General features: G+C 35.4%; 1 protein-coding gene across 8 annotated transcripts in view; it reads left to right on the forward strand.

Moving 5' to 3' along the window:
* The window catches only part of sema6e (sema domain, transmembrane domain (TM), and cytoplasmic domain, (semaphorin) 6E), a 158,502-nt gene that overhangs the window by 119,132 nt on the left and 23,080 nt on the right, over positions 1–16,290 (forward strand). For all 8 annotated transcript variants that reach the window (XM_044116573.1, XM_044116565.1, XM_044116566.1 and 5 more), the window contains one exon: positions 7,374–7,451. In XM_044116573.1, coding sequence (XP_043972508.1) covers positions 7,374–7,451 — 78 coding nt within the window. The remainder of the gene's footprint in view (positions 1–7,373; positions 7,452–16,290) is intronic.

The raw sequence follows: 16,290 nt of genomic DNA on the forward strand, positions 1-16,290 counted from the left end.
TAAAATCTCGCTGCTGCATTTTACACAGTGCACTGGAGAGTCACAAAGACCAAGGGTAGTTTCAGAACATTGAGTATGAATCTTTTACTATATACAGCTGGTAAAAATACTATTGAACATGTCAGCGCTTTTCACAGAAAATATATTTGACATAAAATTTGAACCAGATCTCAGAACCAATCCAAATAATCAACACCTGCAAATAAATCATTAGAGCTTTGTTCACAAATTAAGTTATGCTTAAAAAATCCAATTGACATAAAGACATAAAGTTCTTACTATAAAGCCTTTCTGATAGTAACTTCAAGGTATCTCTGTGCATTGCTCAGGTGGGATTCTGGCCAATTCTTTCACACACGTGAAAGTCTTCATATCCTGAAGGTTTTGAGTCGATTTTCTCTGATTTTCTTGTCTTTAGACTTTCAATTAGATTTACATCAGTTGATTAACCAATACATTCTTGCAATTTACATCAAGCCTTGGAGTATATTCTACTTGCTTTTTTCTAGTAGTATGCAGTGATTGTACATAAAATAATTAGAGTTTATCAATTACTGATTTTATGATAGGAACTGTACCTGCTTCTCTTTTTGAATCTCTCTCTTGTCTGTTGAGTACATTTAAAGTATTCTTTGAATACTTGCTTTAAAAAGGTGAATTCATGTTCTTTCCACTTCCCGATTATGAATCAAGGAGTACATACAGGAACAATAATAGGTTTAGAAAATCAGCTGCAGTCATTGCTGTCCTTGCTTTTCCTCTTTCCACTCTGCGCAACACTGGTAATGATTTCATATAACTGGAGCAGGAATGCTTTAAAAACACTGACAAATTTTAGAAGGTTTATTGGTACTTATTTTCTGCACCATAAAACTTCCGTCCACATTAATTTGTGGAGTGGCTTGTTGATCATTTTGTTGCATATTTGGATTTCTTGGGTTTTTGCCTCCTCCTGCCTTGAATTTCATGCTAAAATAATACATTTACTAATTAAAACACTGATTTCTTATGTACTTATTTTAACCGTTGTAAATAACCTCCTACTTGTATGCAATAAATTATATTAAATTAAATTTGTTGGTGAAGCAATTCAGAAGATTAGCTTGCATTCTCTAACAAGGTTAGTTGTTTCCATTGACTGTATGAACTAAACTGGATTCACAAAAATGTTTTCTTAAAAAAATGTGTTAATGCAAATTAGGTTTATTAGAATCATTGCATTAAATTCTGTACAAATCTGGATATATCTCAAAGTACATTTTTGACTATTTGCAATATTTGTTAATATGTCATTGTGACAAAAAATGTTGTGGTGTCTCAAATTGGATATATGATTAAAAGATGAACATTTAATAAAATTTGTCTTATAAACAATACTTTTCTTAAATATTTGTGAAGAATCTTGACAATTTGGAAAGAAGTTATGGTTTTAATCATACTTATTTCCACCTCAGAAACATGATTATTATATGTTTTAAGTGTTTTAAACTGTTTAAAATAAAAACTTGCACAAAGCATTGATTAAAAAACAGCATACAGCTGAATCTTAGTTTCTTTCTTTGACTCCAGCTCCTTTGTTTTACCAAAATCTATGTTGCCCCAGCAAATGTAGTTGGTTTCCGGTTTCATGATCTATTTTTGGGGCTGTGAGGAATGTTGGCCTCTTGCAAGCCCCACTCTTTACTCCATCAAAATCAGAGGAGGGGTTACTTCTTCAGCTTGTTTTGGGAGTGTGTATACCCTCATAGCATGCAAACCCCACATTGCAAAGGTCTGGAGAAGCTCTCAACATTGTTTAGTCAGAAATTGGTTCCAGCTGATTGGCTGGTAGCCAGCATTGGCTTTTGTAAGATAGAGGAGAGAAGGAAAAGCTGGAATGAGGAGTTGGAGGCTGGGATTTAGCTCTTTTTGTCTGACTGGCTACGTTCCCTGATCCCTTTTAGAGACCAGAACCACAGCATATCTCATGTTTAGATTAGGGGCCCCCAAAAGCCACATCAGGAAGCCAGGAGGTCAGATTTCTGCCACCATATCCTCCTGAAACACACCAATGAATCCGTTTCTCTCCAGAGCAGATGTACGTCATCTCTCTCTCTCTCCAATTTTTTCTCAGTCTTGGCTTGTTTCTCTTTCTCCCCCTCGCTGTGGGGAGTATTATCAGGTTTGTTTGTTTTGGTCTGTTTTTATTTTTTCCACCCTGGGTCTTACTGCCAATATTAGGATTCAGAAAAAAAAGGAAAAGCTTCCATTTCAAGAAGCAGCAGGGAACTGTATGAAATGGGGAATTTTAATAAAAAAAAATACAATAAGAGGAGAGGCCCCAAACCCTGTAAGTCTTAGAAGCTCGAGAAGTCCTTTCAGTTACATTTCCTGTTTGATATGAACTCAACGAACTTGCTCCATTAGAAAATATCTACTGCTTCTCTTTCCATAGGCATTTGATTGATAATGTGGATAAGCGGTCACATTTACTTTCTTAAAAAAAATCCCTAAAGGGGGCCATTGAAATGAGGTCAGACTATTATGCTCAAATTTAGAGCACAACTTATCTTTTTTTAAATAGAATCAGAAAAACATGCATTCTGTTTTTCCTCTAATGCTTCTAATCATTGCCAAATCATGATTCATCCTCCACAAAGATGCTAGACCTTTTAGTCTAAACATAGAGTTTTAACTAATAAATCTTACATAGAGTGACAGAAAGCTGTATATTTTAAGAAAGTCAACTTTATTTTTATAGCACATTTCAACAAAAAGCCAGTTCAAAGTGCTTTCCGTGAAAAAGCATAAGAAAAAAAAAACATTAAATTACTAGATTTAATCTATGTTCTCTAATTATTAATCAAAGGCAACTCTAAAGAAATGAGGTTTTAGTCTTGATTTAAAGGCTCTCAGTGTTTGAGCAGTTTTGTTCAGTTTTCTGGAAGTTTGTTCCTGGTAAAACTTCTAGATCAGTCAGAACTGTTATAATAAGGGCTATAATAAGGGATCAAACATCTAAGAAGGTGTTGTCACAATCAAGTGAAAATTGACAAGAAATGACCCTGTGATGAAATTGACAAGAAAATATTTTATTTTTCACAATCCTGGCTTACTTTGTGCCTACAAACTAAAACTTCAAACCAAAGAGACTGCTGTAAGATCAAAAAATAAAAACAATATCCTCATTTTCTTTTGCAATTTAGCCTCTTTTCCTATTTGTTTTGTTTGGACAACATTTTCATGTGGGATAAAATGGTCCCAAAACACTTCATTTAGAGGTAGCAAACAATTTCACTCTGTGACTGAACAGCTCCTCTATCAGGGAAAATTGCATAATTACTGCCATTAAACATGGGAACATACAAACTGAGGATATTAGAACAAATAGGCCTATTTGGGGTTCCTTTGCAGTGTGGAAAAAATTATTCAAGGCATGTAAGAGTATTGTTTTCTTCCTCCTGCCTTCCCCTCCTTCCTTTTTTCTGTAGATTCATATTTAACAGATTTTGAATAGATAGCTTGTACATTAATACTAAATGGGCTACAGAGGAAATTTGATTTGAAAAAAAAAAATTCTGATACCCTGGCATACTATTCTGTCGTCCTGACAGAAAATAGTATAGTATTTTCTTTTTTTTTTTTCTAGACAAATTGGAAAAAGTATCATTACTCAACCCATTACGTTCAGGTTGGAATTAAAATACTTAAATCGTAAAAGCACATGCAGGGTTAAAATTGTTTCTGTACTACAATGTTTTTCCTGAGCAGTTTAGAGTAAGTCTGAATTTTCTTATCCCAAAGATTTTTGCCAACATGAATATGAGCCACAGAGACCCTCAGCAGCTGTATTGATGTTCCTTACAGTTTCAGCCTGCACACACACACGCACATTTGTGTGTTCATGAGAGTAAGGTCCAGAAAGGTGTTTTGTTTTAAGGAGCGGCATGGGACAAATATAAATCTGTTGGGTTCAAGAACTGCACATGCTGTACAACTAAGAAAGAAAGAACCCAACAAAAATGATTTCACTGTTCTTCTTTTCCTGAAGTTCCAGACAGGTTGCTTCAGGGTTGTCGTTTAATTCTGTCAGATTGTTGTAAATGAATGCCTCTGATGGAGGAAAGAGGGGCAGAATGGAGAGAAATCTGCATATATACCTTATGGCAAGCATATGAATAATTTATTAAAGTAGCACTTTAGTATGCGGTGCCACATATTAGCAGTCGCACACAGTGAGGAGAGTCATTTTAGATTTTCAGTAACCAGAGGTCCTTAATCTGTGAACTGTTTGATTCAAAGAAAAAGCCTCTTCTTTTATGTTTAACTTTAATAAATTCTGCTTTGATTCACTTTTGAGAAGTTAACACTCAATTTTGAAAAGGTAAATTTATAGACGTGAGAAAGTCAGTTTCATAAAAATATCTGTATTCTTTCTACCTTTGTAATACTATTAAACACTGAGTTATATGGTAAATATTTCTTTTGATGTTGCCTTACTTGGAGGTGATCTATTTATATGAACTGTTCAGTTAAAGGTTATGAGATAACATGTACGGTAACTTTATCCTTCAGTCACATATCCAGTTATCCTTGCAGGGTCATAGGGGAGCTTCTGTCTGTCTGCAGTGGTCATTGGGCCAGAGACGCTGGTCACCAGTCCAACAACACAGAGATACACAGGACAAACAACCATGCACCCACACACATATATAAACCAAAGGGCAATTTAAGGCAACCAATTATTTTGACATCCATTGTATTAGATTGTGAGAGTCTGGAGAAAGAGAGAGAGAGAGAGAGAGTACCCAGAGAGAACTCAATCATGCGTGAGCAGAACATGCAAACTCCATCAGAATGTCCCCAAGCCAAGATTTTACTCCAAATTAGAATATGTGCTCTGATGAAACTTGTTTGACAGAATGAAGAGTCTTTTGAAAATAACACCTTTTAGGCATGTATTAAACATAGTTTTCTTTAAGCCTACTTTTCTTAATTAAAATAATTTTTTTGTTGGTCTGATGTCTAATCTTTGTTGTCGTGTTTCATTAGCTCTAGGAGGGAAATCGTCATAATCAACAGAAATGAAGGCTTGAAGATATTATATGTATAATTTAATCACCATAATGTGTTTCACTTAGTGAACTGAGTGACTGAAGATAAGCAATTTTAAATGTCATATTCAATAAACTTTTAAAATTTATTAACTCTATAGACATGTTAGTCTACCTCCATCTAATTAAGGATCTGCCTGTAATTTCCCATACTTCTTGCTTTAAAATCTATCATGAAAAATTATAAATCAAGTCAAAATAACTCATTTTTATTTGTTTATACCAGTGTAGCAGCTGACAGTCATTCCAAGATCATCCTAACTAGACTGGAGGGATGCTCCTTTTTTTAAATAAAAGCCTAAAATATTTTGTTTGGTGCTATACCTTTTGTTTATTTCATTCCAGTATCTGGCAGATGGAAAAAAAACAGCATTGTCCAAAATCTTCCTGTCTTTAATTCACTTTATTTTTAGCTTCCAGCTCTAGGCACAGCAGGGGAATAATAGTTCCTCTCTTGATTTCCTCCTGCTCCAAGCTGACACACTGATGTGTTCTCAGTGGGATTCCTCACCAGATTTTAAAGGCTGGGGATAAAGATGCACACACAGTGCACCGTCAGTTCAACTGTTCATAAATCATTTCAGACTCTCGAAACGGGGCCCCCCCTCATTAAAACTTATTTAAACTTGACTGCCTCGGAGGTTTGGGTTTGACACAGAAGGAAGCACGTAAGCGTTTTATTGTTTGCCGTCGTTCTTTTGTCACTGTGTACTTTATGCTCATTATGTTGTCGCTGCTGGGTGAATGCCACACTGTTGCAGACAATAACTTGTGCAGCTGTGAAAAATATTGCTCACGCGCTCGCTGTCACCCAGTGTTGCTGTGGAGTTTTGTGATGGTAGGAGGAAGGTCACAGGATCCACGGAGCTTGAGCTGAGAGAAAAGTAAAGCAATATCTTTAAAAATCAAGCTGGAAAATAGAATTCTACTGATTAGAAGAAAGTTTTAATCAACGAAAATTAATTACGGGTCTGAAAGTCGAAGAAAAGCTCTAAATGTTGTGATTCTTTACTGGTGGGGATTGTGACTAATGGCTATTGATTGTGGTTAATGCTGGTGACATTAAGGGCAGGATGTAAACAGGTTTGAGTCTCGGTGTTATTGCCTGAATCACAGAGCGGATAGACAGAACAGCAGACAGGATTACATGATTGAACAATCCTCTGACTGTAGGCTGATGATAAAGCGTGTGATCTACTGTAATATGACCATTCAGATTTTGATTAGTCATATGACCAGCAGTTCTGCCTCTAACATGTGCTTTAACATTAACAATAGTACAACTTTTTTTATTTTTTAGTTGTAATGGAAAGAAAATAAGAATCAATAAAAATGTGAATCAGCAGGTTAAATCTGAAACTAGCATTTTTATATAAATATGAAGGAATTATCATTCATATTTACTTTAACTTAAAGTGTATAGATTTATTACACTTAGGATTGTTTATTTACATTTTATTTTGGTTAATTTTGAAAATGGTTTGGTGTTTTATTCAGCACATGGCCAACACAAGTTGTTTTAAACAGATGTAAGGATGAAATGTCTTGAGTTGAGATAATGAAAACTCAAAATTCAGCTAAAACATATTAAATGTTAAAAAATATCAAAGCATTTTAATACAGAAATGCTGGCCCATTGAAAAGTACATTATGTACAGATACACTATATATTTGGGTAGAGCTCCTTTTATATGTTGAGGAAGGTTTTCATTAAGAATAGAACAGAAAAGGCCTTTATTGTCCTGTACTGGAAAAATTAATGTGTAACAGCAGTAACAGATTTAAAGGTACACACAAAAAGTTCTTAAATTGTTCCAAAGAAGAATTTATAAAAGTCACATCATGTTATTAAAAGTTGCTAGTTTCAGAAGATTTTTAAAATGCTTATCTGAAACTGCAGAAAGTCTTCTCATCCAGTAATAAAAGAATAACTGTACCATAATTATCACATTTCTCAGTGTTCATTATTTAATAAACAGATTTTTTATTTTTTATTTTTTTTTACTAAAAAAATAACAACACAGCAATTAAAGTTGAATTGTTCGGTTGGTTAGAATTTCAGGTGCACTGTTTGTGCCAGGCTCTGCACAGATCCTGTCTTTTTCCTGCCTTTGTTAAGGCAGAGCTGAAGAGGATGATAGGTGTTGTTTGGTTGGCTTGGTGGCAGGCTAGTGTCTTATTACCAGACTAACATCCAGTGAACTCGATGTTCTTCACACTTCATGGTCTCCTCATTTCCTTCTTCCACTAACAAACCATCTCCCTGTGTCTGTTATGCAGAAGCTGTTTGTCTTCACGGGACCCTTACTGCATTTGGCTCAAGTCAGACAGCTGTGTCACAGTCTCACCTGGATTCAAGTAAGTCATACACACACACGCACGCACACACACAGTTAGTGCTAATAGCTGTTTCATACTTGTAACCTGGGAGGGCAATGCAATCATCAGGTGATGATTGACTTTCTTAGCTGTCATGACTGAATTACTTTAAAGTGCATGTCAAAGCCTGTCAAAGTCATTTACCCGTATGTGGTGCACAGCAGTGCTAATGCAGTATATTATCACAAGAGTCTCCAGCTAATGGAATCTGCTTTTAAAGGAAATAATGAAGGTCCCTGTGTCTTTTGTACCAAAGTAGATGTATTTAAAAAAATTTACAATTATTTAGATATGTTTGAATTAATCCAATTAGCTTTAATGCTAACAATGTATGGAAAGTGACAGTTTCTTTGCTTATTTTTCAAAATAAAAGTGTTCTGGGGAGTGCTTACAGCGACACACAGGCATTGAGACGACGCTACATGTTTAGATCCAGGCTCACATAAAGTGAAAATTTTAATATTTCAAAAGCCAAATGCAATTATTTGTTGCTTAAAAAAGTTGTTTGTTGTTTAAAAAATGCTTTAGAAAAAAAAGAAAAATCCTAACAGTGGTTATGAATAGAATTCTGTGAAAAATAGACTAATCTGAAGAAATTTTGAAGGTTTAAAGTGGCAGATTTTGTTGGATTGTGGACATAAGACCTGTTGTGGAATAACTGTTTTATTGGAGTATGTCAATATACTAATTATCAACAATTGGAGTCAATTAATTAATTAATTAGACCCTTGTGGATGTTTAAAAGACCTTTTTAATTCGCAGTGTTTCTCATCTTTCAATGATATGAAATTTTAAATGGTTAGTTGGGCATTATTTTGCTTTTCTGTGTGGTTTGACAAAAGCATTTACTGTGTCTGTAGATAATATTGTACTCAGTACAGACCAAAGGTATGGACACACAGCTGTGCCCATACTTTTGGTATGTACTGTATAATATGTACATAAAGACGACTTTGCAAAAATAATGCATAACTTTATGTCTGAGGGACGTAAAAATGAGTATGGATGTCTTGCTCTAAACTTGGCGTACAAGTTGAATATTTTTTGTTGTTGTTTGTGTTATTGCTTTACTTCTCTGGACATTTATTATTTATGTTTATCTACGCAATGCACAATTATTGTAATCACCGTGATAAAATTTAAATTGTATAATCATGCCAAAAAAAGGCATTAGAATACTTTTTTTTTCCTGAGGAACACAATCCCACATTAAAGAATCATAAGAAATGATCAGTAGGATTATATTTATTGGCTCTTCTACCAAGTTCAACCAGTTTTATTTTTCCTTCTTTTCTGTTTGAATACGATCGGTGTCAAGTCCTATGGCTAATCCATTAATTACTTGTTTTCCTTGGGAAAGATATGATGTAACATTCCTCTTATGATCCACTATTTAAGAAAGGGAATACAAAAGAGCATGCCATTTGCATAAAGAAGATACTTTTTGATCTCTGAGTCAGTTTTTTAAAGTAAATATTAGATACATATGTAGAAAATCACCCAGTCCCAAATGATTGGTAAGGTGAAGGATCAGTGATGCTGTGTCACTGTGTTACACTCCCAAAGCTTTACCTGGGAACCTCATCAAAGATCATGATGTAATAAACCTTTGCTGTATGTCAGTACATGAAGTTAGCATTTATATAATTTCATTAAAAATCCCAATTAAAACTGGAGAGCAAAAATGAAATCATGCTGACTGTGAATAACAAATACTTTTTGACAGTGCTTCTATGTCTCCGTTCTTTTTTAAGACATTTGAATTAACAGGAGTTTAAATATGTAACATTCGAGAGTTTCTTTTCCTGTAAATGTTGCATCAGTAATTTTCTGCCTGATGTGATTTATTGTCTTTATTAAGAAATGTCTGAAGATCAAAAGTTTTCAGATTTGCTCCAAGCAGGATGTTGCAGCTGTTAATTATTTTTTGGTCTGAGTGTTAATAAGTGGTGAGATCAGTCTCTGAGGTATTTGCTTGGTTTGATAGCATGAGCGGCCATATAATGACATTATTAGTTTTGTAACTTGAAGCATCAAAGGGCAGATTTGCAACTTTGTCAATAATGTGCAGTCAAGCAAACGGAGAAGCAATAAATTTCACATCTCTTCTAACTCCTCCAATGAGTTGCGCAGATGCCCATTTAATCTGGTCCGAGGACATCCTCTAAATAATCAATAGCTAATCTGGAACTGGACAAGTGGGCAACATCAACATGATGAATATTTGATCACTGCTTTCTACTCTGATAGTTGGTTGACTCATATTGTGCATTAATCTTGTTTGTTGACAACTGGCTGCGGTGTGTGAATTCTGTCCAAGAGAGGATGCAGCGCACATGTTGCTGTTTTTTATAGATCCACTTATAAACAAGCTTCTAAACATCTGAGCAGGTGGAGCAGCTGAAGGGCAAAGGTAATGAGTTAGCTCTGATGTTAGATTAGCACAACAAAGTGAAGCATTTCAAATGACATTTGTAGGGAGCTTTTTGTGCTATTTATACCTTTAATGCCAGGTGCATCACGTTGCTATTCATTGTTTTTATATCAAAAATGTTGATGAGCATTAGGAGAGAAAAATACATTGTTTAAAGCCAAAGATTTCTTCATGTAATTACTTTGGTTTCATATTTTATCTGAAAACCAAGTTCTAACTGTTGGTAGTGGGTACATCCTGGACCTGAGCAGGTCACCAGTCTATCACTGGGCAACACAACCATGCACACACGCACACACACACACACACGCACACACACACATTTACCGAGGGGCATTTTAGAGAATAATTAATCCAACATGCATGTTTTGTGGGAGGATAGAATCCATCCATTGACAGCATGCCAACTCCATTCAGGAAGACCCTGGGTGGGATTTGAACCCATGTCATTGTTGTTGCAAGGCAACAGCACTAACAAATGCCACTGTGCAGCTCTTTGGAAAATTTTGAAAATTTGAAATGAAAAATGTGACGTAACATTGGTTTAAGGATATCTTATAATGACTTATATCTGAGAGCTTTAACTATTCTTGTGTTGCATCTATATGCAGTCTGTGTTGAACATATTGGAGAATATCAGTTGAATTTTCTGTAGCTGGTGTTAAACTCTTTCTTCTACTTACTTAGACCAGACATCATTATCATGGTTGTTTTGTTGTGTCTTTCAGAAATGGTGCAGTTTGTTGTTCACATGTAAAGAGTTTAGTCGCATTGTTGGTAATTTTTGAAAGGTACCCACTATGACAAAGCTTAAAATTAATTGATTAAAGACAATCTCATACTTTTTGATTGGCATCCACTTCATACCACTGGTGCATGTCAGTGGACAAAGTTGCTGTAAAATTTTAATTATACTTCAATGAGCAAGGAACAGGTTAATTACTCAAAACCTCGACTCCTCTCTTTCCGTTGGTTTGAAACCCGTCCCATAAAATAAGAAGTGGGTTTCGTCTGCATGTGTTTCAGTTTCACAGCAGTGTGCTGCCCTGTCTAAGAAAATATGGAAGGAAGACGGATGGGTGGTTGGGTCGACAGATGGATGCAATAAAGGGCAGAGGAAGGGGGCTGTTAAAAGTGCTATTTTCTTGTCCTGATCATCAAGGACTATGTGTGCTTGTGTGGTTGATGTACAACCTGCTGCTAAATCACCACACTGGGTGTTTTTCCTGTCTTCCTTCCTATGTGTAGTGGTTGTAAACTGTTGCTGCTGTGTGACATGAATCTGCATGCATCGCCATCACACACAGAGTCGGAGAAGGAGCCGCTTTCCAGTAGATTATCTTGAAGGCTAAAAATGTGCCGACCTGGAATTATTGCATATCTTCTGCTTGGTCACTCAGACATATTACTTTCTCTGCCCTTGCATGGAAAGGGACTAATGTTTTTTTTTTTTTTTTTCCCCACTGAATGTTTTGTCTGTGCACTCTGATATTTGCCCATTAGGAATCAGCTAATATATTTGGTTGTTTGCTGTTATTAATATTGTTGTACATGAGAGTAAAAAATAATACTCTGAGTATTTGATAACTTTATTGGTAAACTTCTGATGCATGTTTCTTTCATTCATTCACTTTTTTATATAAATATACCACATATTGGCCTGTAAAACAGCTTGTCTGACTTGTTAATTTTCACCCCTGGAAAGCATAAAGTTTATGTGTGGCAGGCGACTCAAACAACATATTAATGTGATCTTGCAAAGCTTGTCTCTCATACCCATTTTGTTTTCATTTTTCCAACCCCCTTTTAGTGCACCAGTCTTGATTTGCAGTCTCACACGTCCAATAAACGTAATACCTATAATTTGTATGTTTTGTGCCATTAATAATGCTGCAATCGGGTATTTGTACTGAGCTCCATTCACAGTGAAGAAAATGCCAGTCAAAGACATTAATTTGTCCATAAGTAGAAGTGTCTTTTTCCAAGGCTTTTTGAAAGGAAATGTATGTAGATTTTCCTTTTATCTAAAGCTCTCCATAATAAACTAGTGCAAGAAAGGCTGCTAATGATGACATGAAGGAAATTAAAAACCCACCTACTTGTTTTTATCAGCAGGGTGAGGAGCTGAGGCAGATGAGACAAGTACAAATGGCCATTAAATTGGGGAAAAAAGTCAAACTCCTAATTTATATTTTATATCTTTGTTTTCAGATGTAATTTCATCAACTAGTTGCAGCTCAATACACACTAAACATATCTTGCAATCCTTGATAAGTTGATAAACGTTAACAAATATCCCACAAAGCACTATTTGATGAGCGCCCCCAGATGTTCAAACTGTGTTAAAACAGCTGTGAGCTTTAACACATTAACGCATCATAGCCTGTTTATTTAGTTCCATGTCTGGGCAACCACAGGCTGAAATAACCAATGTGATCTCTTAAGATGGGTCATTGAAATTAAATAAACCGAATGTAAAGAAGCATCTTAAACTTTGGGGAAGCATTTTATTTTTTTTTTTCATTAACATTTAAAGATTTTTCTGACTCAAATGAAGACTTCTGCAATTGTTGCTGGATCATTCTCTGAAGTGCAGCGAGATGTGCTCTGTAAATGCAGCAACGGAAGTGCCGATGTGGCTTCACGCTAGCGGGGCCCATAGAGTTCCTTGCCGAAGTTTGATTTATGAGCTGCTTTTAGTGTGCAGGACAAAGCTACGCTGGAAACCAGTGGACCAGAACCTTGGAGAGATCAGCCAAGAAAATCTTATCCAAACCCAACAGCAGTATCAGATTTCTACCAGAAAGCTAGAGAGAGAGAGCTGTATGCACAGAAAGAAAACATCACAATGGGGAAAAAAAATTGAGGTCTGCGTAAAAGAGTTGAGCAGAAGAGGTAAAGATTTTATTTTGCAGATAATATTTTAGAATAATGGAAGGGGGAAAAAGAAGTCTGCTTTTTTTATTTGGGTTTTTAAATTTGAGAGAAAAAAAACAATCAGCTGCAGCTGAATATGACACTCAGATTTTAGACTTGCATGAAGGGCTATAGCTTGTTTTTATCAAGGCAACCGAAGATTAGCTGGGAAAAGGGGAAAAAAGGAAGGAGCATTATACAGGATGATAAGAGTAGCAATGAAAGAAGAGAATGATGAGCTGATGTGAATCAGGCAGCAGCAGAGCCCACAGTTGGATTTGAAGAATCTCAAAGTCATCTACCTCCTGGTACTCACTTTTTTCATGGACCATCAGTCCTTTTTTTTTTCCTTTCCTCCTTTCCTATCCAGAGGAGACATACATTTTAATGGCTGATTTGTGGTGGCTCAAAATGATAAAGAAGAAAGAACAGAAAGATTTTACATGAAAAGACTGTGGCTGAAACTCTGCTTTTTTTCCTTTCTCTGGATGTTTAGTCTTGTGTCATCCATAATGCATTCGACCAAAGCCTTACGCTGAAACAAAAGGCTGCTGAGGCAGAAAGATGGAAACAGATCCAGGAAAAGGGAAGCAAATCACCTGTGGTGTGCAGGTGGAAAAATCTTTTTAAACAAAAAGCTGCTTAGATTGGTGCATCTCGCATTACATCCATGAAAGTTGATTGATTTAGTTTCCTAACTACTTATTAATATTCATACACTAGTTTTAATATTCACCAATTTTCTTTCTTTGCAAAAATTATATTTTTTTTGTCTGTTGCTTGATATTTTGAAAGAAATTAGCAAGCAACAAGCAATTATCATGCCTGCTTTAAAAAAAAAGTCTTAGCTTTAATTGTAGTAAATCAACTGAAAAGTTCTGTTAAGTGCTTGCATTGCTAAGGCAGTGTGCATGTTTTACAAACAGTTCCAAATTATGGAAATAACTAAAAATAGGACACAGTGTTTTTTAAAAAAATTATTATAACCGGTTTTATTTTATTTTATTTTATTTTTTATTTTTTTCCCCACTAGGGGGTCATTTTGTGGGCTCTAGTGTCCCTTATATGACAGTAGGCTGACAGAAAAGGGGAAGGGAGAGGGGGGAAGACATGTGGTAAATGTCGCTGGGTCCGGGAATCGAACTCAAGGCCTCCAAATGTGGGTCGCGCTATCCCCTACGCCACCACAGCATGCCCCATAACCGGTTTTATAATGAATATAAATATGTAATTAAGCACAAAATTCTTTATATCCCTAGAACTTTGATTTTTTTTTTATTGTTATTTAATCATAAAGTGTGTTTTTTATAGGAAATGCAATAATCCAATATTAGAGTGTTTGTTTTTTTTCAATACAACTACATGTGAGCATTTAATACAACCTTACTAGTTAATGAAATTCTAACAACAAACCACTACTTCTCAAGGACAATCTCTGAGTTTCCCTTTGTATACAAACTACAGATAAGAGTTCAGAATAAAAATATGAGTTTACTGTATAAGGCATCCTTAGTCATTTTCGCAAAATGGCACAGACTGGTGAAAATTGATAGTGTGCTAGATGGTTACATTTTCGTTCTACATTTTAACAAGTTCTCAGAGATGAGTTATCAAGTAGAATTGCACCAGATTTTTGGACATGACTGAAAGCAGCAGGGCTGTTTCTCCAGATGTTTAGTGCAGCTGTCCCAGAATTTCTCTCTGTGCAAGACTTATAGTAATGTATAATAAAATATGTTCCTACTTTTATGACTGTCTCCAAATTACAAATGCATTCACTTTCCCAATAACATTTTTAATATTGTAATAAAGACACGCATGTAGTTCTTGTGACTTTATCACATATAGGTGTTTTTTGATACAGTTGGCTACACATTGTCTAATATCTTCCGTATGTTGCTCCATATGTTTTTGAATCTTGTAGTTGTTATTTTATTTGGCAGAGACTCACCTTATCTGGATGAGAGTTTGGCTTGTTGTGTAAGACTGCATTCATTAAAGTTAAAGGCTGCAATCCAACAGCTTATTTTATGTCTGATCTGTCGAGTAAAATCAATAGGGTCTCTCTGAGTGCAACACTCTTTTATTGTCAGCCAGAATCCAAATAATGAACCCCCAGGAAAACCAACATGCCATGTGAAAATACTGCCCAATGTTGTTAGATGATGTTGATCTAACAACTCTTTAGCTACCTAGAGAGGACCAGTTAGAGTGGGAAAATAAAGGGGAAGTAGCTGGTTTCTTGTTTAGAAAGTTGATTGAATTAAAACAAATTAATCATGTTTGTGTTCAACTGCTTTCTGCTTATAAAGCCAATTACTACTATCCAGTCTTGTTTTTCTAAAACAAAAAGGGAACATGCTTTTCCACTAGCCATCACAGCTTTTCCTTTACAAACATCAGTGCACTGCATTTGGTCAAATTAAGTTCCCTGCCTCCTGCTGAGGTTGACATGTTTTTATCTTGATTTAAGTAGATTTGAGTTGTGGACTTATTTTTTTTATTCTTCTGCAACATTTTATACTTAAATGTATAATTAGCATGGGCTAAACCATGTTCATATTTAGCACAAGGCTAATTTAAAGGATTTATTTTCATAGTGCATCAAATATTTTGTTGTTTGCATTCTGCTTTACAAGGTGTGTTTGTTGTAGTAATGATAAGCTGATCAGAGTGCTCACATCTCTTCACTTGTCTTTAAGATGCAGCCTGGTGTTTATTTTTCCTTCTGCATTATTGTTTTTTTCTACTTTTTTTGACATTTTGATTGCTTTTTCAAGTAATTTAGAAACTTATTTCCTCACATAGTGCAATGCACATACTAATTGGTTTGTGACAGGAGAAGAGGAGTGCATGAATGCTTATGCAACGTGGATACTGGATCATTACACTTGAGCTTGTGCTGTTTATAGGTCTGTGTTTGTTTTATTTTGGTTCAATGCACCGTGTGGGAGGATAACTGGCATTGGTGGGAAACTTACCACGGTTAAAGGCGCTTGACTCAATCTCATTACTCAACCATCGAGCGGATGAGTCTGGATGAGCCGTCAATTCCTAACGGATGTGAAACGGAGAGATTGAGCGTTTATGAGGAAGAACAGCATAAAAATTGTAGACTTGTTTTAATCATCACAGCAGAAAGTTGGCTATCAGGCTTTCTGTTCAGTTTGAAAAGGTTCAGAAGGTGAATTAGGGTGGTGGATTTGGCTACATCAACAAAAGTGAAAAGAATTTTTCAGTGAAAGTTTTTTTTTTTTTTTCTTCATTTGCAGTAGAACACTTCATTGAAGTGTGTCTCAGTTTCTGGGTGTTAAATAAGATTTAGTCCAAAGAATATAAAGCTACGATTAATTAGGCAAGCACTCATATTTATTTATTTGATACATTTTATAGAAAAAATGTTAAGCAAATAGATGTCTCTGACAATCACTGAATGCATTGTTGTTTTAATTATTATTTTTTTTATGC

Source organism: Gambusia affinis, linkage group LG05, assembly GCF_019740435.1.
Source record: "Gambusia affinis linkage group LG05, SWU_Gaff_1.0, whole genome shotgun sequence".
Taxonomy (NCBI): Eukaryota; Metazoa; Chordata; class Actinopteri; order Cyprinodontiformes; family Poeciliidae; genus Gambusia; species Gambusia affinis.